General features: G+C 41.7%; 1 protein-coding gene across 8 annotated transcripts in view; it reads left to right on the top strand.

Annotated features, from left to right (window-relative positions):
• Positions 1-23,429, top strand: part of DYNC1I1 (dynein cytoplasmic 1 intermediate chain 1) — a 188,105-nt gene that overhangs the window by 151,884 nt on the left and 12,792 nt on the right. For all 8 annotated transcript variants that reach the window (XM_064677031.1, XM_064677047.1, XM_064677039.1 and 5 more), the window contains 2 exons: positions 11,607-11,747; positions 18,023-18,148. In XM_064677031.1, coding sequence (XP_064533101.1) covers positions 11,607-11,747; positions 18,023-18,148 — 267 coding nt within the window. The remainder of the gene's footprint in view (positions 1-11,606; positions 11,748-18,022; positions 18,149-23,429) is intronic.

Here is a 23,429-nt window from a genome sequence, read left to right as displayed (position 1 = left end):
CTGCCCTGTGAAGACATCCTCTGAGACACTAAACAAGTTCTTGAACTGTGATGAATGTTTTCTTTTTCTTCCCATTTGACTGCATCAGAAGTTTACTTCTATGCTGTCTGTATAATTCCCTTGGCTGGAACTACCACATATTTAGAGCTTTCTTTGTTCAGTTCTCATAATCAAGGCCCAGTCAATCAGTGACTGAACAAATCCATCAGCATTTTTGATTCTCTGGAAAAAACCCAGTGGATATGAAATAGTGTTATGAAGTATTGAGTGCCTTATAAGATTTTACTCAGAATTGTTTTATTCCTTTGGTTTCTTATCTGTAAATTTAATCTCCCTATCAGCATCCAATGCCGTACTGCTTTCCTGCTTCTACCAGTGTTGTCTACTTAATCCTGTGCACATTATGTTCTTTGGTCATGAAATTCAATTCCTTTCTGTTTCACAGGTTCAGAGTCAATGTCCAATTGTAAAGTGAACCATAAAAGCTTTGTGTTTATATTGTCTATTGATGTTGTGTAGCATCCTGGGGTGCTTACAAGAAAGGCACTTTCATAGCAGGCATTTGACTGATGGATTGAAAGCACCATCTCCCTTAAAAACTCTCACTTGTCATTTTATAATCTGTTTTTGTGGTTAACACATTTTCTAACCAAAGACAGTTCAACCAGGTGACTGAGAATAAGGTTTGCACTAACAGAAGAATGAGAGTTTTGTAGATAACACTAATACAAGGTTCACATTATCATCCATCACATTAGCCAATAATTAGATCCATGGGTGAATAGCAAGCAACCAGAAGCAATAGGAAAAGAAAAGGAAATTGCGAAGATAGTTTCTTGATAACTAGGGCATTACCTGGTTCCTGATGAAGTTAGTAGGGCTTTCAACTTGAATTCATGCTACACGATGTGGGCAACTCTTGGATGCAGAGCTGTCAAAGAGAAGTCCTGATGTGAAGTGTCTGTGGAGCTCTGCCCTTAATTAGGTAGTGTTGGTATGATGCTTTGAAGAGGTAAAGTGCTGAGTGGAAATGCTAAGTGTTGTTAATTAATTAAGCACTAATCCTCATGAATGAATAGCATGAGGTTAAATAATGAAATGTAAGTATTGTTATTATTACAGCAATTGCTCTTTGGAGTGCAAATTTTTTGTTATTGTATCAAGGGACAGGAGCTGTCTTGGAATTGTTAAAGCATAGCAAAACATAAGCTAGTTTCAGCTAAGGGCTAAAAGATGGCTTGTTTGCTGCTGAGGGACTTAGCAAAAGTCTGGATAGACAGCTTGATTTTCTTAGCTCTTTCATCCTTCATATATCTCCTTTAGCTCTTATCCTTCCTTTGAGAGAAGCTGTTAATCATAGAATCATAAAATCAGCTGGGTTGGAAAAGACCTCTGAGATCATCAAGTCCAACCCTTGATCCAACACCACTGTGGTTACTAGACCATGGCACTAAGTGCCACATCCAGTCTCATCTTAAAAACCTCCAGGGACAGTGAATCCACCACTTCCCTGGGCAGCCCATTCCAATGACTGATTACCCTGTCTGTGAAGAATTTCTTCCTAATATCCAACCTAAACCTCCCCTGGCAGAGCCTAAGACCATGCCCTCTTGTCTTACTGATAGCTGTCTGGGAGAAGAGACCAACCCCCACCTGGCTACAGCCTCTTTTCAGGGAGTTGTAGAGAGTGATGAGGTCTCCCCTGAGCCTCCTCTTCTCCAGGCTAAACAACCCCAGCTCCCCCAGCCTCTCCTCATAGGACTTGTGCTCAAGTCCCTTCATCAGCCTCGTTGCTCTTCTCTGGACCTGCTCCAGCACCTCAATATCCTTCCTGAACTGAGAGGCCCAGAACTGGACACAGTACTCCAGGTGTGGCCTCACCAGCTCTGAGTACAGGGGAAGAATCACTTCCCTGGTCCTGCTGGCCACACTGTTCCTGATACAGGCCAGGATGCCATTGGCCTTCTTGGCCACCTGGGCACACTGCTGGCTCATGTTCAGCTTCCTGTCAATCCAAACTCCCAGGTCCTTTTCTGCCTGGCTACTCTCCAGCCACTCTGTCCCCAGCCTGTAACGCTGCAGGGGGTTGTTGTGGCCAAAGTACAGGACCCGGCACTTGGCCTTGTTGAACCTCATCCCGTTGGAATCAGCCCAACTCTCCAGTCTGTCCAGGTCCCTCTGCAGAGTCCTCCTGCCTTCCAGCTGATCGACACTCCCCCCCAGCTTAGTGTCATCTGCAAATTTGCTCATGGTGGACTCAATCCCTTCATCTAAATCATCAATAAAGATATTAAACAGAACTGGGCCCAACACTGATCCCTGGTGGACACCACTAGTGACAGGCTGCCAACTAGTGCCTTGTGGAAAATGTTCCTATTCCAGTGAATGTGCAGTGATTTATCAAGAGTGTAGGGGCTCCACAAGAGTATCCTGTAAGCCAGTGGTTTGGGTACCAAGCCATGCTGCCAAGGTCTGAGTAGAATAGGAGCATGTGTCTTCCCTAAGGGCAGGAAGTCCTGTGATGATCTTGGCATTTTGCTCTAAGCTGTATCTTATGCCTATGAACAACTCTGGTTTCACTGACAGTAGAATCTTCTCAGAGTAAAGCTCTGATTTTAATGTGCTGACACTCCTAGATGGAAACCAGTTTTGTCCAGTTGGGGCCAACCCTACTTCTTGAGTTTGTAACAGGATCAGACAGGCCTCCAACAGCAAAATGGGACTGGAGAAATGCAGAGGTTACTCATGTACCTTATTTTACCTACACTTAGGTGTAGACAAGAGCTGGAATTTCACTCTTGAACATATTCATTCTTAATGTTGTTTTCTAAGCTTTCCTAAATCTTTTGGGCCATATCTTCTCACATTATCACATATGGCATTTCTGGTCCTTTATTATTTAGGGCTTCCATACTTTGGTTTCTTACGCAGTCACTGGAAAGAAGTAACTGTAATGCATACATTAGACATGTCTTTGAGGTACCACCATTACTTCCCACCACAGGAGCCCAAATCTGGCAGATAATGAGGTTTTGTAGCTTTTGGTGGCTGTCTTGCATCTAGACAGTCTCAGGTCATATCTAAACTGGCAGATGTGTCAGCCTTTTTGAGCTCCTGAGTCCATCTTCTTATTCTGGCTTCTCCCAAACCACTACCAGGAAGGGATCAGCTTCTTTATCCCACGCCAAACACACACATAGCTATACCTTGATTTGCAGCCAGAATCCTGTGGAATCCTTTTTTACTCCTCTCTCTGACTGATTTCGGTGGAGCTCAAATGTCTATCTTAGAGGAGGATTTCCCTCCTCTTATATTGGATACCTGTCTAGAATGGTCTCCCTCACTGCTGCATTAAAACACAGAGGTCCTTTTTGACTCTGCTCATAAAGCAATCACCTTTGACATCACTCATTTCCAGTGCGGGCTTTTCTCTTTGATAAAAGCAAATGTTAATTTTATCTGATTATGGGTAATGACAAAGGGTAATAAAATAGCATTCTGGGATTTCATGGAAATGGTCTCTCTGTGGTGTGAGTTCAGAATTTTGAGTTTTGTCCAAAAACAAAGCAATGAATGAATTTGTTTCAGAGCTTGCTTTCTGTCAAAAGGCCAAGCTGACTTGGGGAAGAGGGTGGAGTTGCCTGTTCAGACAGGATTTTTTTAGGTTTTGCCCTTTACCTCTGGAGCCAGAGGTCTGGCTGTCATCCAGCTGTATAAAAAAAAGAAGATTATGGTATTTTCTAGGTAATTTAAAAGAGCAAGACCAAAGTGAAGTCAGGTGGCTCGAAATCAGGCCCAAGTTCTTCACATGAAATGTTTCTCATGATTTTGGTTTTCTCTGTAGCCATACTTGAAAAGTGATAGGAAAATATTCTTCAGCTAGCCAACATATTGCATTTACTCACACAAACTATGGTGCTTCTTTGTGAAACATTTTGTGAAGAATGGCACACATAGAGAGAAAAATAAAACAGTCATCTAAAATACCAAGGCTGTTCTAAAAAACTCAGTGGGCTAAACTATATTTCAGAAAACCCTAACATAAATCCAGCTGTAGCAGTGAAAGCTTTATTTGCACATGGAAAGCAGAATTTGATTTCAGGAGCTCATATAATCTGCTGCAATCAAAATGCAAACCTCCCACTGACAGTTCTGTTGCTGTCAGAATTACGCTGGCGGACCAAGCTCGCATGTAATAGTGAAACATTTCAGGACAATTATCAATATATAAAGCCCAGGACTTCTTCTCTAATGGAAATTTTCTCCCACCTGCTTCATGCAGCCATCCTTTCTCTGCTATGTGAGAGACTTTTGTTACCAGTAAAAAAAAGAAGGAATCTTTCAAAGTCCTACAAGATGGAGTTGTCTTCAATAATAATTAGCCTCAGAATCATTGCTTGCTGACCCATGAAAGCTCTGCAGGCATCCTGGTGGCAGCAGCTACAAATACTAATCTTGACTATTTAGCAGACAGTGCTGTAACATCAGTCTGTGTCAGCTGTCTTACAATGTTCCTCATGCTCCTGCTTCTGCTTCCTGGCAGCTGGAACTGCAGCAGCAGGGTCACTTGAAAGCCTGGAAATTCTCTGAGTACACATGCAATGCTGGGCCAGGTACCCTGTGACGAAGCAGCATTTTCCATTAAAAGAAAAATTTAATTTTTAGGGGCCTCATACTGAATGTTCTCGTCAGAATCACAGGGGTGGGAAACAACCAAACCACAGCTACATTATTCCACTCCTCTCCTTGCCTTGCAATTTGAGCTAAACTACCTCTCTTTAACCCAAAGCAGGGAGACCAGTCCCATTGACTCCAACAGAGGTACACTCAGGACTTAAGTGCATGCCACTGCCCCTCCTGCGTGACAGGAAAGCGCTACCACAGTGAATCAGCTTCTCCCTAAGCATCCCACTCATTCTCCAGCTCTGCTTCCTTATCCCATTTATGGGGGATATAAATAAGGAGTGGTAGCTGGAGGGAGAAGACCAAATCTGCCCTTTGGTGTTTCACTCTGTTTTCAGTGTTTCTTCTGACCAGGATTTGGTCATTCTTCCAACAGTCTAGGAAAAACATACCTTGCTCGTATTTCTCAGCAAGTCCTTCAAGAGCTTCTATGAAAAAAATATCGGAATATGGTAACATAAAGGCAGGAGTATGAGCTACAGAAACTGAATCAGTTTGCTAAGTAGGGACAGGAAGTCTTTCTATAGTGTTTAGAGCTTCTGAAAAGAATTTGAAACGTTTTTAGAAATAGGGAGAATGTCCAAAGAAAATTATAGTATTTCTAAAGAAATCTTGTGACACAAATGCATAGTTAGTAGCTTAGAATGAAGTGCTGTCCTGCTTAAAACATGTTTTAAATAAAAGGTGGAAAACTTGATTAACCTTTAGCAATGAAGTCAGCAGTCTGAGGAAACACAGAACAAATGGTGAATACCTGTGCAGGCTTCTCCATTGTTGCCATCTGCACTGCATCCAGCTTGATGTTGGTAAGTGAAGAATAGAAAATTAAACCTCACGCAGTGGAAACCTATAGGCACAATCCTTGTAAGCATGGAGTAAGAGGGGTTCCAGATTGGGAATGAAACTGGATGATCTAAAATGCAGAAATAAGAAATACACCAGCCTGGCCAATTGGAACTGGGGACAAAAGTGAGCTGGGAACACTGTAACCTGGTCTGCATATTATCTTCTTCATAAAATCTTTCTTAAGCGTGTTTTGTAGAGTTTCAAGGCCTTACATACAGTTTGATGTTAGTAAAGCTCATTCATTGCAAGCAGACCTGTTAAGTAATTTAAATTTACATTAGACATCAAGTAATACACATTTTTATCAAACTCACTGAAAATAGATCCTCAGCTAATATGCAGTGGTGAAGAGGAATGCTATGCTTTCTGCTTTTTTTTCTTCAGAAAATGAAAAGGTATTTTTCCATTGGATAAGTGGAAAGGCAGGGTAGAAGAGAACTGCAGAAGTCTAGCAGCACAGCCAGAACCTCTGCAAAGGACTTAAAACAGTTAAGAAGGATTAACCAAATAAGCAGTTTACCTGTCACTAAAGCTAGCTTCCACAGATTCCAAAAAGCTATCTCTACAGATTCCAAAAGCTCTGCTGTTTGACTTTCTGATGCTCTTAAAAGTCAGGTGTGGTCTGGCTTCCCAAGTTCTTTTATTTTTTTCTTCATGCCACAGTATTAGACATTAATATCACTTCTCATTAAAACCTCCTGTACCAGCCATCAAACCTTTTTTTCTTTGCTTCCTTCTTTTATGCTCAGCCATGACGCTTTGACTTTGAAGGAAACCACAAAAATGTAATCATCAGGTTATCTCCAGACTTGGTCTGCTCTCATAGCCCCTTTCCTTTCGGTCTCACCCTTGTCCCCTCCTCCATCTGTAATAATTCCCACATGCTTATGCAAAAATATTGGACTTTCTTTTATTATTGGCAATTAAGAAAGGCAACAGTTTCAGCATTTCCGAAAGAACAATCATTTCTAAAAGTGAACAGTTTTCTGCTTTGTCTGTCTGCAACTTTTAGGATGCCAAAAAAAAAATCAGCATAACAATACTACAGTACTTCAACAAAACAGGGCTGTGAAGAGTGTAGGGATCATTTCTGCACTCATTTCTTTCCCTGTTGCTACTGAATCTAAAAATTAAGCCTGTTGCCTTGCCCAATTGAGTTAGCTTAGACTTGATTCAGTGACCTAATAATTCTCCAAGAGTGAGGTGGCATAACATATACATATCTCATAACCCAGTGAAATGTCCTTTGAGTCCCAGAGGCTCATCTGTGATCCAGCACTGAAACTGACACTCAGAAGGAATTTTAAGACAGGTAAAGGAGGTTTTACTCATGTAACTCAATTTAGGGTACCTCAGTTAGCCAGTGACATTGGGTGGCTAAAGTTGAACACCCCCCTTTTGCTTTCCCATTGTCATCCTTGAAGTTTGGCTAGTCCTGGAAAAGGTGGAGCAGACTACAAGTTGTGAGTTGTATAGTATTGGGGTCTGTGGGATAATGATACCCTTTGTGGAGAATGCAGACAGGCTTTGCTCAGGGATGTACTTGTAACTAGTACCTCTGATTTTTGACATCTAGTAACAGTTCCTGAGATTGCTGTGTCTTTTAAAAACTAATACAAACTGAACTAAGTCAAGTCCCATGAGTATAGGTATCAAAGTAGGAACTATTGGATAATCCTAGATCATCATAACTATTAGAAAACAGATTTGGGAGAAACATGGTAGTCCACAACTGGCAAAATCCCTGCAGAGATCTGTCAGTCTGAATAAAAACCAGGGCTGCTTTTGACTCCATACAGGTGGAGAACATGAAGGCTTGCAAGAGTAGTAGAGCCTTATACAGAGCAGAGGTCTTAACTCCTCACCACAAGAGGTATGCACAAATAACCCTAAACATCTAATAGCTGGTGTCCCAAGAAGGAGACCATTGAAGGGGGAAAGGTCAAAACCAGAATAAAGCTGAGTAGAGGAGTATTTACCTCAAAATTCCCAGGAGCTTTTAGTTTCTTTTTATACTGTCTGTACTTTTTGAGTTGGCCTAAGTGGCAGGGTAAGAAAGGAAAAAATGAGCCTGGATTCAGCAAAATAGTAAGATGTCTCTCTCAAGGTGGAGAAGACTGAGCCTAGTAGCTAGGGTTCCATAAAATACTGAACGAGCTCAGATCCTAACCTGAGTGGAAGTCCCATAAGCTGTGCCCTGTCCAGTTTCATTTGCATCCCTCTGGTCAGTGTGATACCACAACACTTGCTTTAAAGAAAGAAGATTTTTGCTTCCCTATGTGTTATCTGTGCTGAATAAGATGTCTGACACCATTTTGTAGGGGTTTGTGGTTTTTTTTAATCAATAAAGACTATTTATACAATATTTGGTCCCATGGGGCCAAATTCATAGAACTGTAGAATGGTTTGTATGGGAAGGAACTTTAAAAATCATCTAGGGCCAGATACAGGAGCAGACACTCTGCTCAGGACCACTTTGGCTCTGCTTTTTCCAAGTGCCTGAGACCCTGAGCTTGAGCCTAAACAAACACATCGGCTTCTTCAGAAAGTTTCTACGCCAAGGACTAATGAATCTGTCTCATATTTGCTGCACACCTAGAAAAATCAAATTACCTTGAATCAACTTACAATACTGCACAACACTCATGGCTGTTGTTAATATGATGTAAGCCAGAAGTTTGTGTTTGGCTTATACTCTTTAGAATGGAAGACAATGGAGTGGAAAGAATGGAGACAGCAGAGTGTGTGGTGTCACCAAACATCTGTACTGCTGAAGATACAGTCTAGGGAAGTACCTTTAAGGGGAGCTGACACTCACAGAAATTGTGCCAATGTGTAAAACGCTCCTTTCACGAAACATGCAAAGCCAATAACTTTTTCCATGGCTTTTCAGAAGTCAGATGCTAGTTAAAACCTGTGGATATGTGTACATTCCTCTATACGGATAATTAGCTACTTTATGTGTGGTGCCTCCTCGATTAAAGAAAATTCTTCTATGCAAATAAGTGGAATAGACTGGTCAAATTTATATGTGGAAAAAACTCTTCTTTTATATAAATACGTAGAATTTATTTAGGTGAGTTTTTTACTTCACAGACAAGTGTTAGTTCCTAGACAGCTCCTGGCTATTTAAAATATTCACCCTTCATTGTCCTTTTAATATACAAACACTGAGGAGGAACAATTGACTTTGACAACATGCTTAAACAAATGACACAAAACCACATGTCTTGGAATTGGCTTTTTTGCTTTTTCCACTAAATGATCAAGCCCTGTCCAATTGGAATCAATGGCAAAATTCCATTGATTCAATAGGGCCACATTTTCACCCTACCCTCTTCTTTTTCAGTAATAAGTAGATTTGGCCCAAGTTTGTCTGAAGATACTGCTTTAAAAGTATTTCTTCTGCTCTACTGAATAACAGAGTGCATTGATATTTAAGAATGAAAGCTCATCAAGTTTAAATTTCAGTTGTTTCATAATAATAGCCATATGTTAGTTATAGATTGTGTAAGTCTGAAGTTTTGGTAATTTAAAACTGCTTTAAAGTGACCTTTACGTGGTTCACATTTCAACGTTTTCTAAAAGCAGTCCGTATCGGTCCTTACTCATAAATCCTTACATTAAAAGAATCTGCAGGCCCGGGCCCTTAGTAAACAGGCTTACAGTAAGGAAGTGCTGTGAACATTTATACACTTGACCTCACAAATCTAGTCTTCACAATGAAATCAACGTAACTGCTCTCAGAGGACAAAATCAGACCAGGATGAAATGTCAACTAAGAAAGGCCACTTACTATTGAAAACGGGATGGGAAGCAAGAGGGACCTCCAGCCTGACCTGATACAGTTGTTACATTCTTCACTAGTTAAATAGTGCAAGAAAATAAGACATAGTATGGGAAATACTTTTTTTTTTCAGTAGTGGCTAGTCAGGCTGGGGAGGCAGAGATACTGTGGGCAGCATGAGGCTGTAGCTCAGCTCCACTACCACTGCCTGGTGTTGCCATATGATTTCTCCTCGATTTCCCAACCACACTGCAGATGATCTTGTCTTTTGTTTGGGGTGCTCACATGGCTACAATTTCTTATTTCTTTGCAGTGCTCCATTCCCTATTCACCTCCATTCGTGTGCCTTTCCTTACATAATTGAGAACTTTCTAAAAAGCCATATTATTCCTGTTGTCCTCCGACTTTCTATCTGACTGAATATTTCCACTGTTATAGTAAAGGTGTTTGATTTTTGGTATTTGAGGCTTTTCACATCAAATACGAGCACTTCAAGTGTTTTTATTTTGATAACAGGGAAACCAAGGCACATCAGCTAAAGCTATTTGCCAGACTATATAGCATGAGCACAGCAAGATACAGACTAGCACTAAATCTCCTGATCTTTCCCTCTAATGCCTTGGTCTTTTAAGCATTCTTTGGAAAATAAACTAGCAGAACTAAAAAGAAGATTAAAAATGTGCCACACTCAAAATAAGATCAAAACAAGTTTTGATATGCTGACAAAAAGGAAATGCTGATTGAAGTCTGCTTCAAATTGATTGATATCTTAATAGGCCTCTAGCTTCTGTGGAATTTTGTTACTTCACCCATGACATTAAATGTTAAAGTGCTATATGTGCAGCACTTTTCCCCTGAAGAAGAAAAATATCGTTCACTTAGCAGCTGATGAGATTTCCTTTACTTTTGGTGTACTACTATCTTTAATGGCCACTTTTCCAGAATTTAGACCCTTGATATATTTGAACCTAAATTAGATGTTTTCAGTGAAAATACACAATGCAGCAGATAGACATTGGGAATCCATACAGCCCATGGCAGCACAGAGAGATTACAGGTGTGAATGCACACCTGTCCCATGTGCAGTGCTTCCCACTCCAACATCCATCGAAGCACCATGGGGCACAAGAGAACCAAAGCCAAAAGTAGCAAGGATCCAGTTGTAAACAGATATAAAACCAACTGCTTTGTTGCTCTAAATTAATAATATACGAAAGAAAAGCTATCCAAGAATTGCAATCAGTTGCTCCATTTTTTTGAAAAATAATTCATGGCTGTATACATTAAGGCGCTGAGGCCACTGTATCTTTCGTAAAATGCACAGGGGTGCATTCCAGAGGGACCAGACGGAGTGATTTTAGCGGTGCGACTTGGACACCCTCAAGGCACCCTCCACGGAGCTGCATTTCCCGGGAACGGGGGGCGGCAGGTGCCCGTTCGGCCGTGCCCCTCTCGCCAAGCAGGCGGCAGGAAACGGCAGGAGAAGGAGGGAGGGAGTGACGGAGACCCTCGGAGAAGCCCCATTGTTTAGATTTCTGTCACAAGCCACGAGAATACTTAATTTCTTTCGTCTCTGGAGTTTTCATTATCATTCAAATTTCATTTTCCATTAATTGATCGGGGATTAGCGAAGCCATTATGCAAAAATTAAAAGACAAGGCAAATGCGATGAATAATTTATGAGGGACAATTACACTTTACTCCTGGTGCACTTCCTAACTTCCCTCCGACTCCCCGCCTGCTGCAGATGACAGCCTTCCCTCCCTCCCTCCCGGCCGAGCGGAGCCGGGCCGGGTGCGGGCAGCCCAAGGCGCCCCCGGGCGCTGCCGCCGCCCGCCGCCAGGTGTCAGGCGCCGCCCGCGGTGCGCGGGGGGCCGCGGAGGCGCCGCGCTGCTCCCGCCGCTCTCACGATCCTTATCGGAGCGACCGCCAGCGCGCTGGGCTCGGGCGGCAGCGGCGATGCCTGCCCGCTGCCTGCTGCCTGCTCCCTGCCTGCATCCCGCACCCCCTCCCGCCTCCGAGCAGCCGGCCTGGAGCGGGAGCAGCCACGGGCGCTCCCCGCCCTCGCCCCATCATCCTCGCGTCCCACACCCCTCACACCGGGCATCTCATTTATCCCACCGGACAGTTGTTGCCCCATTAAAGTGCAGTCCCGCCCTTCGCGGAGGACCTTTCATCTGGGGAAGTTTTATGACACTTTGTAAATGTGCAAAGTTTTTAATTAGACTCGCCAGACAGCCCCAGGCAGCACTAGCGCCACGAAGTCTTCATGCCGCTCTCTGCTTTACAGCACAACAAGCCGCTCTACTCCTTTGAAGACAATGCCGACTATGTCTACGATGTCATGTGGTCGCCAGTGCATCCCGCGCTCTTCGCCTGCGTGGACGGGATGGGGCGCCTGGATCTGTGGAACCTGAATAACGACACCGAGGTGAGGCGGCGCGGCGGCGGCCGGCGGTGGGGAGGCGAGGGCGGGCGGCGGGGCGCCGGGGAGACCTTAACCCTGTGAGGGCCGGCGGCGCTGCCGAGCACCCCCTCGCCGTCCTCCCCGCGGGCTCTGCGGGAGCGCCGCGCTCCCTCGCGGCGATGGCAGCCCGGCGTCGGCCGCTCCCGCGCCCCGGGGCGCGGCGGGAGGGGAGGGCACGTCCCGCTGCCGGGGGCTCCCGCCCGCCCCCCTCCCGCGCCCGCCTTCCCTCTCTCCCTCCCTCGCGCGCTCCCTCCCCTGCGGCGAGGCTGCTGCGCTCGATACCTGTCAGGGGCGGGAGGGCCGGCTCCGGCACCCCCGGCAGAAAGCCAACGCAATTAAATGCCGCGGTGCCGGCTCGGGGAGGAGGCTCCCTACCGCTCTGTTATTTTAAGGTGCACTTTTTAAACCGCGCCCGTTCTGCAGGTTTTTTTATCCCCTCCCCCCGTTTCTGGTGCACGACGCTCCAAGCGCCGGGTTTGCGATGCCCGCCCTCGCCCAGGTGGTCACACCTTGGCAGGCCGGCCACAGGCTGCCAGCGGGGACCGAGGCGCCGGGCAGCCTTTCGCCAGGGCTCATGTTGCACTGGGAGATTTCATTTCTCTCCCTATTTATTATCCTCTGCTCCAAATTCTCTGGAGATTATAACTTGGAAGCCCCGTACTGGTGCCTCCATCGTGTCAGAAACCCAGTGTGTGCCCCTGCATCTCTCCTCGCCTCCCACCTTTGAGTCACTAGGTACCCCACTTCAGTCTCTTAATGCACAGGGCATCTGTCTCTCATGTTATTTGGTACTTTATACCCTCACCTTTCTTTTCCTTAAACTTTGCTGTGGAACTTAAAGGCACAAATGTAAGTGACAAATAACAAGTTTTCTTTCCATTGTTATTAACTAAATAGTGGGAGGAATTATTATTAACTAACTGGGGAGGAAACATCTCACCTTCGAATTTTGCGGATGAGAAAGGATTAATCAGAGTGCTTTTAGCAAAGATTGAGGCTGGTAAACACTGCATTTTTTTAAAAAAAATATTTTAAATGTGCCAAACACCCTTTTTTTCTCCTATTATTTCAGATTTTTAAAAATGCCAGGAACTATATTTTCTGTATTTGAGTTTCCCCCAAAAATGTTTTTGAGAAAACCTGTCACATCACCTGAAGTCAGTCTTAGATAGCCAGCAATCAGTATTCACAAGAAGTAAAGTATTTTTCCACACACAAAGTCTTGCATGGTTTTACTTAATGCAATGTAAAATTAAGAACAAACAGACAGTAAGAAAATAAAAGGTCACGTATTCGCTGACCAGTTTCTTTTTATGTCCAAAAAAGACAAAAGAGCAAGCAACAGCATTTTTCTCCGTACACTCAATTTTTTTTTTATTATTTTTTTAAGATTAGTTTGATCATTACTACGCCTTTCCTGTAAACATGCTATGCATTTCAGACAGAATAAAATACGGGTGCAGTTTATGGCTTCGAGTGAGTGGTGCTTGCCATAAATAAGCACAGACAGGTAAGAGGAACCAGCACCGGGCACTGCACTGTCAAGGGGAGCAGTGAGGCCTTTTGAAGTGCTCTGAGCAGGAAGCAGTGCAGCCTTTTTAATTAGAGCACATACAGCTGGAGGATATACAGGAGGAGTCTCCTCAGAATTTATTTTGGGAAGGGAGGGACATATCCTTCAGGTGTTCTCATTAATGCAGGCTTAAACACAGAGCATAAACCCCAGCATTTTGCGAAGAAAAAAAAATAACCCTTTCCCCCCAAATACCAGGGCTGAAATCCTGCTCTGCTTGAAATCAACTGATGTTTTGCCATTTCACCCAATGAGACCGTAACTTCTTTCCAAAAAATTAATATGGACCGCTTGATCCCATTCCCATCAATAGCAAGGCTGTACATAGCAAACTGCTGTGCATTTTCAGTGTGTTTACATATAAATACATAGGAACATCAGAAAAAAAATTAATTTCAAGCTCAATCTTGCTTTTATTCTGCATGCAAGGCCACCCGTGATTTCACAAGTTATTTCCGTTCTGAGAGGTCAAAATCAACTCTCATGTGAGGATCAGAATGGAATTATTTCCATGATATCTGAGCTTTGTATTTTTACGAAAATCGACTTTGGGTCTCTGGATGCAGAAATACCATTTGGTTTCCTTACTGAGCATGGATGAAACAAATTAAAAAATCTATATAAATGATAAACTGGCAGATTCTGAATAGCTGTGACGTTTGGTTATGCAGGAGAAGCAGCAAAAGTACCTCTGAAAGACAGAACTGTAAACAGTTCTTCCGAACATCGTAACTGAAAGTGATTGTTGTTTGCTTTTACCCTCTATCTGATAGGTCATAATTAGTTAATAATTTTCAAGAAATCTGTAATTGATTACACCGTTTAAGTCTGCACAGCTATTTGCTAAGAAAAACTCCTTGTCAGCACTTTTGCCTTTGTAATAAGAGATCTTGAAACACCTATTTTTAAAATCATTATTACTTTTAGATGTCAGATATGTGATGTCAAAGTATTTGTGAAGACAGTAGAAAATGACAGGTCTATTACTGTGTTTAACTGCTAGCTATTGATAAAAATCTCTACATTAGAACTAGATGTGATTGTTATTAATGAGTCCTGGTTTTGTTTAATATGAGGAATAAGCTGTATTATTCTTTAGGTGTTATTTTGAAAATCAGTTAAGAAGAAAACACCTGGGTTTAGTTACAGTATGCTACCCTTAAATTTTTTAACTGCAACAGAGTTTCCACTAGCGTTACTCCCCATATTTATTAAAAACATTTTTCCTGAGAGGTAGATATTTTCTGATCAAAATAACTAAGATCATTTGACTGTACCACGGGTTTAATCATTATAAATTCTCAAAATCCCAGTGCAAACTAGTAAGGCTATCTGTGTATTTCATATTGATCTCTGAATATCAGAAATTGTTTTTGTAATAGCAATGAAAATAGTCACGTTTTATTTTATAGCTGATAAATTAATGTAAAAAACCTTTAAAAGAAAAAAAATCCTTACCCACTGCGTCATTCTTTTGCAAACTGAATATTATTTTTATGGATCGGTATAGTGAGGTTTGCAAATAGTTTCAGGATAGCAAATGCCGATTTCTTACATTTGTGCCTGTATTTCTTTTTTGATCAAGACTGGAGAAGATCTCTAGGTGATTGAGGAGTCTGTCTATGAACGGATATGAAACTGACTTAGAAAGTTGCTTATTTCTTCTGTGTTATATCCCATTTAAATGTTTTTGGGGTTTTTTTGCATGTCATACCTTAGCTTTGCAATTGTGAGGATGGTATCTATATCTAGAAACAGATAACAGATGTATTTGCAAGCAGGTTTTGACACTACATAAGCAGTAAAAATAATAATATAAAAGCTATACTCTTATCATGCAAGTTTTTTTGACTGCATCTTTCTTAATCTGTTATCTGTTAAAATTTCATTTCAAAATTGTTAAAAATTTGACAAGCGAAAACTTCAGAGAATTTATATAGTATTTCAAATGTGATTTTTAAAAACATAATGCTACCATTATAAGTAAACTCTTATCTTGAAATCTAAAATAGGCATGTGTAATTTAACCTATCACTGCTGAGAACAGATAAATCTATTTTAAGATACCATGGGTTTACTATATTTCTCTCTATCAGTGGAGAAAAGGCTTTTTATTTAGATTTTTAAAGACTTTCATTACTGCTTTTTATTTGGTTAGACAGCTTTGTGGATTAGTAACAGGATTTTTCAAAATCACTGGGTTTTGAAAAAAATCATGGGTTGTGTCTTGTGTCTGTGGCACGCATGCTGCTTATTTTTATGTGGAACACTGAAAAAATGCTGTATGCACCAAAACAAAAAAAAAAAAAACAACCAAACCAAAACCCAGCTTTAGAGTTATGTATTTCAATCTCCTGAAAGATTTTGTGAAAATTCAGTGTCTTAAATATGCACTATATATTTGTACACGAAACAAATATCTTTGATTTACAGTTTTCTGAGAATTGTAGCTGGTTATAGTGCCTTAGTCCTCTACAATGTGGCATTTAGTTTTTTGAAAAATTCTGTTTCCAAATGTTATGAAATTAGTTTTGGCTGGAATTAAAATAGCTTTTTTTTTCCCCCCCCTTAGAAATCAGTGATCGCAGCAGCAAAACTTGCTAGTTTTCTACTGTGATTTTTATCATGGATCAATGACTCCCTGTCAGCTTAAGGCCATTGACTCTCACTTAGGTAACAGACTTGGGACGAGGAGTTAGTGCGTGCCAGTTTTTTTGGGTGATAGTGCCTTGGACAGGACCTAGGCCTTGCACAATGGGGACATGAATCCGGTAGTTATTTGCATTTGAATGACTTCTTAAAGGGGGGAGGATGGTATCTGCTTTCTGATTGCTATCCAACATTATTTCTACATAATTTTGCAAACAAAACCCTCTTGCATTCCACATGTGGGGCTCAGCACAGTACCGTGAACCCCTTTGCAGAGGTGGAGCTTTAGCTTTGGTGAGTTCGTTGTGCTTGAGGTTCCAGTTGGTTTTGCAGCTGTGTCAGGGTCGGTGAGGAGGAGCAGGGAGCCTCCAGGGGGAGAGGGTCAAGGGAAGCAACCCTGTTTCCCAGTCCTTGTCCAGCTGCTGGCGTGGCAGCACACACACTGCAGCTGTAACAAGAGTCTCAGCAAGTCTGCAAAGGTTGAGCTTCCTGCTGTCACTCGTCTTGTGTGACACAATGAAGGCACTAGAGCTGAGGAGAAGGTGACTGGCATGGAAGCTGTACAATGTTTACTGAAAAATTATTTCTCCTGGATTGTTGGACCTATCTCACAAGGACAATATAAAGCTACAGCCACAGAACAAAGATGAAGTTAGCAAAATACTGGTTTTGTTAATCTTGCCAGTTTGTCAATGTTCAGATTAGGCTTTAATAAATACGACCTTGAAGTTGCTCTCTTTCTTTCTGCTGCATTGTGCTGACAGTGGGAATGGAAGGAGTACCTGTCACTCCTCCCAAGGTAGCCTGGACTCTGATTCCTGGACTTTTGCCTGGACTGCTCTCCAGTTCTGTGCCCATTTATAGATTCCAGGGCATTCCTTTCCAGGGCATTCCTTTGTCCTCATCTCTCTGTGTGACCAAGACATTTTCCCACCACATGGATCTGGTGGAGGAGCTGCTTTTGCAGCTATCCTCTCCCATTTGCCCTGACCTAAAAAGCACTGAAACTAAACAGCCTTGTTTGGAAGACTGTTATGCCAAGCTACAGGCTCCTTGCTCAGGCAGGTTCTTCTATTAAAGGCAGCTGGGTGGAGCATTAGCAGGCTTGCAGGTTACCGTCATTTGTCTTATGAGGTGACCTAAATCAACTGAGTGATCCACCTATCTGGGACAAACGCCCACAGAGTTCCTTCCTTCTGCAGCATCTTTTGATGCCCTCATTCCAGCATAGATTACAAATACTTCTCCTATGAGCACGTTCGCTGCTTTATTCATCCCACACATTAACCAGAATCTTTATGTATTCTTGTGGATCACCTGTTAAGTTGGTTGACTTGGGGCAGGGAGGGGGGTTGGAAATTAGACAGCATCCAAGTGTATTTAAAGCAGAAGTAATCTCCTGGGGATGTAAAAGAGAATTGTGGGAATATATTGTAGGAGTTCCTAAATGTCAGCTCAGCTGTTCTCACTTCTGCTGTGTCTTCACTCTAAAGTGATTAGCTCAGGACTTTTCTGACATAAATACTTAAGTTTCTGCCTCTGCATCTAGCTGCAGAGGTGAGTATGGATTCAAAAGATGTGTCAGCATGAATACAGGGATGTGTCTGCTGACCATCAGGTTATCCGGGCCTGAGTCAGAGTCCAGAAGCCAGGGCAGGACTGAAGCTAAGTCCTACCCTCAGCTGGTTCTTGGTCATCTTAGTGACTTTTGAGAAAAAAAGCAGATGCAGTTTTGCATGTTTCCAGGATTAAGGGGTAAAAAACCCTCTCATTTACAGCCCTTTCTCACGGAAAAGTCTTGCCTGCTCTTGCAATTTCTGACTCTTTCCTCTTTTTAGCACATGTGATCAAAGAAATAATGTACCCTTTTTTTTTCTCCCCCTACTGAGGGTTGTGTGTTTCTTCCAGCAATGCCAAGGGACTTTGGCTCACCCAGCTAAGCAGGACATTCAAAACTGACCCTGGGTTTGTAGGCAGTGTGATTTTATTGTCCTTCCTGTTCCTATTGTTTCAACAGGTTCCCACAGCCAGCGTCACCATAGAAGGAGCCTCTGCCCTCAACCGTGTCCGCTGGGCCCAGGCTGGGAAGGAGGTAGCAGTTGGTGATTCAGAAGGCCACATATGGATCTATGATGTTGGAGAGGTATTATTGTTTTGGGGGCTTTCGTGGGTTTGGTTTGGCTTTTTGTTTGTTTGTTTGGGTTTGGTTTGGTTTGTTTGTTAAATTCATCCTGGGGATTGAAACATCCAAGTTTGAGAAAGAATAAGCCAGATTTCTTTCAGTGGAGTCCCCACTGAATTTGGGTTGCCAACGTGTGTTAGTCATAAAGTTACCTTGTAAAAGAGTTAACTCATTAAAATCTCATGAGAGAAGTCTCTTTTGAAAGTTTTCACTATTTTTAAAACTGTTTTTTTAATGATTCTATGGTACAGTTGGACAAACTTAAAAGAATATAAAGAGAAAAATCGAGGTGCAAAAAGAGACTGTGCTGTTCTGAAGTTAGTCCTGAAGGATTCACCTTTCCAGTAGCTCTTATTTTATGACTGGCTTAATGCTGTACATTTTTCTCAGCATGACAGGTACAGAATGCATCTGTTCTTTTGATACTGCATGATGCTTCATATGTCTCAATATGTGCAAAAGTACTAACAGGAGGAAATGAGAGGTGTCATTGTGGAGGATGGTAGGTGCATGCGTGATAAAAGAGTATGCAGGTGCTGAGAATAGCAGGATGCATGTTCTATGTCTAAGGCTGCTCTCAATTCACTCTGCTACATCTTATAACAAATACCTAAACTGCAGTGTGTTTGGCAGTGATGAATCTACCTCTTTGTTGATGAATGCTGTATAAAGTGTTCCATTGGCATTACAATCCCTTGGAACAGTTAAGAGTGAATCTCTGAGCAATCAGCTTTTATGTAGAGAATTTGTTTTCCATCATTATCTGTGATAGGATACTGAGATATCCATCTCTACGCAGTAGGGAAACATTATAGAATGCATACAGAATTATCTGTAACTCTCATAAAGTGATTTTATGGCCCATAGCAAAATTGCTTGTGTGTGACTCATATTTTTGGATTGCATTCACTTGTGCAGGAGTTGCCCTTCCTCACAAATGTTTGCTGAAACTTCTTGCCATATTGTTAGCATAATCTCTAAATTGTCTAAGGTTACTGTGCTCAGATTTCCACTGTGATGCTGGCAAGTCAGGCTGGTTTTATTTATTTTTCATTTTTATGTGATTGTTCTGAAAAGGTGTTTTTTCTGTCTTTCAAGTGATACGACAGGCTATGGAAATGTCTTTGATGACAGCACAGAGTGATCTTTTCTGGGAGATGGGCTGTAGAAATGTCTCTTTTTCATATCATACACCAAATCATTCATAGGATTGTTTACTCCTGCAAACTCACTCAGGAGAAAATAGATTCGGTGTTCTATACAGAAGTAGTAATATTTTAAGGTTTTGGCCTTTCCTCTATATAGTCAGACGTCAGCTTGCAAAATGAGTCACAGCGATACACCCGGATAAAAAAAGACAGGCTTCTATTACTTGAAGAAGAAAAGAGAGTCATTCAACAGTATTGATTTGTGTGAGTCCAGTTCAGTGGTACATAAAGGGCTTTGCTTCACGGATGTTGCATGTCCTGCCCGTGCAGAGCCTCAGTATCTCCAGCTCAGCTCTGTATGCAGTTATGTAAACCAATGGATGTCCATCCACATGGCTGCTGACAGACCATTGTAAACCCTTCTCCTCTCCTGTAAGGAATGAAGGAGCTCATTAATTTTTTGCCTAGTTCATTCTGGCAGTATCAGTCTCTGCCGTAATTCCTGTATCAAATTCTGGACTGCAACAACTTCATATGCTACTTGGGCTGCTGTATTGTAGTGCCTTTTTCTGATTTGGAAAAGAAGGGTGTTCATATGTTCTCCAGCCCAGCTTTTCTCACTATAAAGCCTCAAGTGAGATGCAGAAATGCTTTGCAGCTCAAGAGTCTGGAACTGAGGGGGCATGTACAGTGAATAACAGCCTCTTTGGTCATTAACCCTGTATGCCAGTCCATAAAGAGCTCCTTGATGAGTGAATCCATGCTTAGCTGTCCTCAGGCATGACACATGAGGGACTCATAGCGTGCACATGCACTTTTGGAAGTGTCTGGCAGAAAAATGGCAGCCTCTAAGGCTCTGCTTTACTTCAGTGTGCAGTCACCAGCCAGTTCCTTGTCTCAGCTGGCATCCTCCTTTGATTGTCCTTTTTGTATGGGTTTGATTTTGGGATGTGGCGGGGTTGGTCTGACAGTTTAAAAGGGGCAGCCCTTCCCCTGCCAGCCACCTCTACCCATATTCCTCGCTGCCCAGTTTTTGTGTAGGCAGCAGTACTTGTTAGCACTCATGTTGTGTGGTGGGAGGCAGATCAGTAGAGAAGTATTTATTTGTTTGGTTTGTTTCCTTTGGAGTATTTTTCTTCATGAACTGACTCAGTGCAGGAATAGATGAGTGAGCATGTGGTTGGGGTCGAGGGGCTGGGAGCTGGACCGTGCAGCACCTGGCAGGACCTAACTTTCGTATTTGACCCAGAAGTGTTGCAAATCCTGACACTAAGCTCTGACAGTTGACCTTTCAGCAATCGCTCTTCCCATCTCCTACAACATCAGCTTCTGAAAAGGCCTCATCACTGGAAGAACTCATCCCTGCCTGACTGATAACTCAGTAGCATCCACTTGTTTGAAGGTGCATCTCTCTGATTTGGGAAGATGGGTGTGATTACTTGCATTAGAAAGTCAGCAGGCAACTTTACAAAGACCCTAAATACACTCACCAAAACCATTCATGCTCCACTTATACTGCACCCTTTTTAAAACCTTTCTTTTCTTGTGACTGTTCCAAATATCATGTTAGATTAGCTGTAAATGCATAAAACATTGCTTCCATTAGAAAAAAATGTGATTATATTTGTATTTTAATAAAGCACAGTGCCTTTGAATTTCACATCACCAGATAAACAGTTTTTCTTACCTGTTTAAACAGACAGCATTGACTCCATTAATTTTGATTAAAACGGAAAACATCAGGTTATCAAATCATTAAGGAAAAGAAATAACTGGTAGGAATTTTTACTTTGGTAGATTCATCATGATTTTAAGGAACTATCCTAGAGAGCAGTAAAGTTTACTGCTGCTATTAACCCATACGGTGTAAAGAGAAAACATATGACTGAGGTGAAAAACATAGGACATGAGGGCTAACCTTGCGTCCTTTGTGAAGGCAAGGAGCGTGAGATCTGGGATGCTTTTGCTTGTGTAAGAATTTAGGGTTTGGCCCTTGTTGATATGTTACCCAGTCATGGTTTTTATGACACAGGAAATGTCAGAAACATAAAGAACATGTCAGGGTCCATGACCAGGGAGTTAAAAATAATGGTGACATTTTCAGTTAGGCTGTACAATGTTATCTCCTCAGAGTATGTAGTTTTAGTTGTTTGATTTCAGCATCGCATCTGAAAATAACTGAACACATTTATTTTCACAGTGAGGGGTCTATTTTCTCCTCTATGTGTGTGCTTTATGCCCATTAGCATTAATGGGAGTTACACACACACTTCCAAGGGAGAGGAGACTTAAATAGTCCATATAGATGTACTCTCGTGGATCAGTAAGCACTGACTTAAAGAATGTAAATTATAAAATGAAATAAAAACCAAAACACACAAAAATCTGATTGTTTCAATGTGATAGGATCTTAAACCTATATAACTTAACCAGAATATATCACCAGTCATTGTAAGTACACTTTACTCTCGGTAAGATCTAAATATTAAAACTTTTGCTGGCCTAGTAGCTGTGATATTATTATTCTGATAGTTTGTATAATATATTTTAGCTTCTGTGGGCAGCAGAAGCTAAAATATATTATACAGTTTGTATAATATATTTTAGCTTATTTACTGGGCAGCAAGATTTCTGTATGGTAGAAGTTGATTTTAACAGAACATGGACCACTGACTTTAGATTTATTCACATGTCCAGATGATTGATAGTTAGACCTAACTGCATGTCTGTTTTGTAGATATATTTTCTAGAAAGCTTGCTCCCATTGTGCATGCTTCAGTGATGTTACACAGTGGATGCTGTCATAAATATTCTCTAACAACCATGTTTGTTGCTTACCTGGCTTATTGAGAATGCTCTTTGCACCTTTGGTTGTGAAAGAAGCAGCTTCTCATCTGCCTTCCATTATTTCTCTTTTCTTTTTTTTCCCCATTTATCTCTTCCAGGTCACATTCTGCTTGCACTGTGAATATGTAGATAGAAACTGTAAATCAACAACTTATTATTTGATTGTAATGAAATACAAAGTAAGTTTGTAGCACAGGAGTGCAGAGTTTGAAACTGTAATCATGAGTAGCTTAATGCAGTACATTATTTTGTTAAACTAGTTACAGGACAACCTGTTGCATCTGTTTGGCAGCCTTTCAGACCATTGGTTCTAGTCATCCTTTTCAAAGGTAGCTGTTGTGACAGGTGGAACTGGAGAAAAGTGAGGAAAGTAAGAAAATGTCCTTTTCTAGACTCTCCAGGAAGGCTGGCTCTGCCAAAGAAAGCAGTTACCTGGGATTCTTGGTTCACTTATCCCCTCTGTCATCATTTCCTTACAGTGAAATCTGAATCATACGGGTGCTTATGTGATTTTGGTAGGTTTCAGAGCTACTATCGACTTGAGCCTTTTTAGTGCTGCTATGTTAGGTTGTTTGTGTACTTCTATTTGCTCCTTGATAGGTGTTAATCCTGTATCTCATTTTCGAGTATATGACCAGTGAGGGAGGAGCTGAAAACTGCCTGAAGTATGTGGATGAAGTGGTATAGTAAGGAATATCCCGCTGGTGCCTATAAAATAATTTCCTTTGATTTCAGCAGCCTTTAACAGCTGCCCTGAGATTTTTTGGGTTCTAGAGAGAAATAAGTGTATATTTGTGACCAACTCTCACATTTCAGCATGGCTATCGAGTCACTTGTTTTTCTGTCTAGAGTGGGAAGGATTTGTACTTTGTACTCCTGTCTTGTGATCCTTGTGTTTCACTATAGATGTCATATGGAAAACATATTCAGCATCTCTTTTATGCAGTTAAAAAGTGCTGTATGCCCAGAGAGAGAAATATGAAGCTAGGTTTTGTGTCATAGTCATCCAGGTAGATTTTCCAGTAGGTTTGCTTTTGCCATCATAAAGCTTCTGTAGAGCATATATTGAGTTGGGAAATGTTTTTGCCACAAAAGCAAAGTTGAGACTCACCATAAAATGTTTTATTTTAAAATCTCTGTTGAGTTGCAAGTATTCTTGGAACACAGATAAATGGCTCACGCACGTATTGTGAAGGCAAATTTGAGCAATAATAAAGGGTTGTGCTTACAACCAAGTTTTATTCAAA

This window comes from Pseudopipra pipra, chromosome 1 (assembly GCF_036250125.1).
Source record: "Pseudopipra pipra isolate bDixPip1 chromosome 1, bDixPip1.hap1, whole genome shotgun sequence".
Taxonomy (NCBI): Eukaryota; Metazoa; Chordata; class Aves; order Passeriformes; family Pipridae; genus Pseudopipra; species Pseudopipra pipra.
This window is presented reverse-complemented; position numbering and strand designations above follow the sequence as displayed.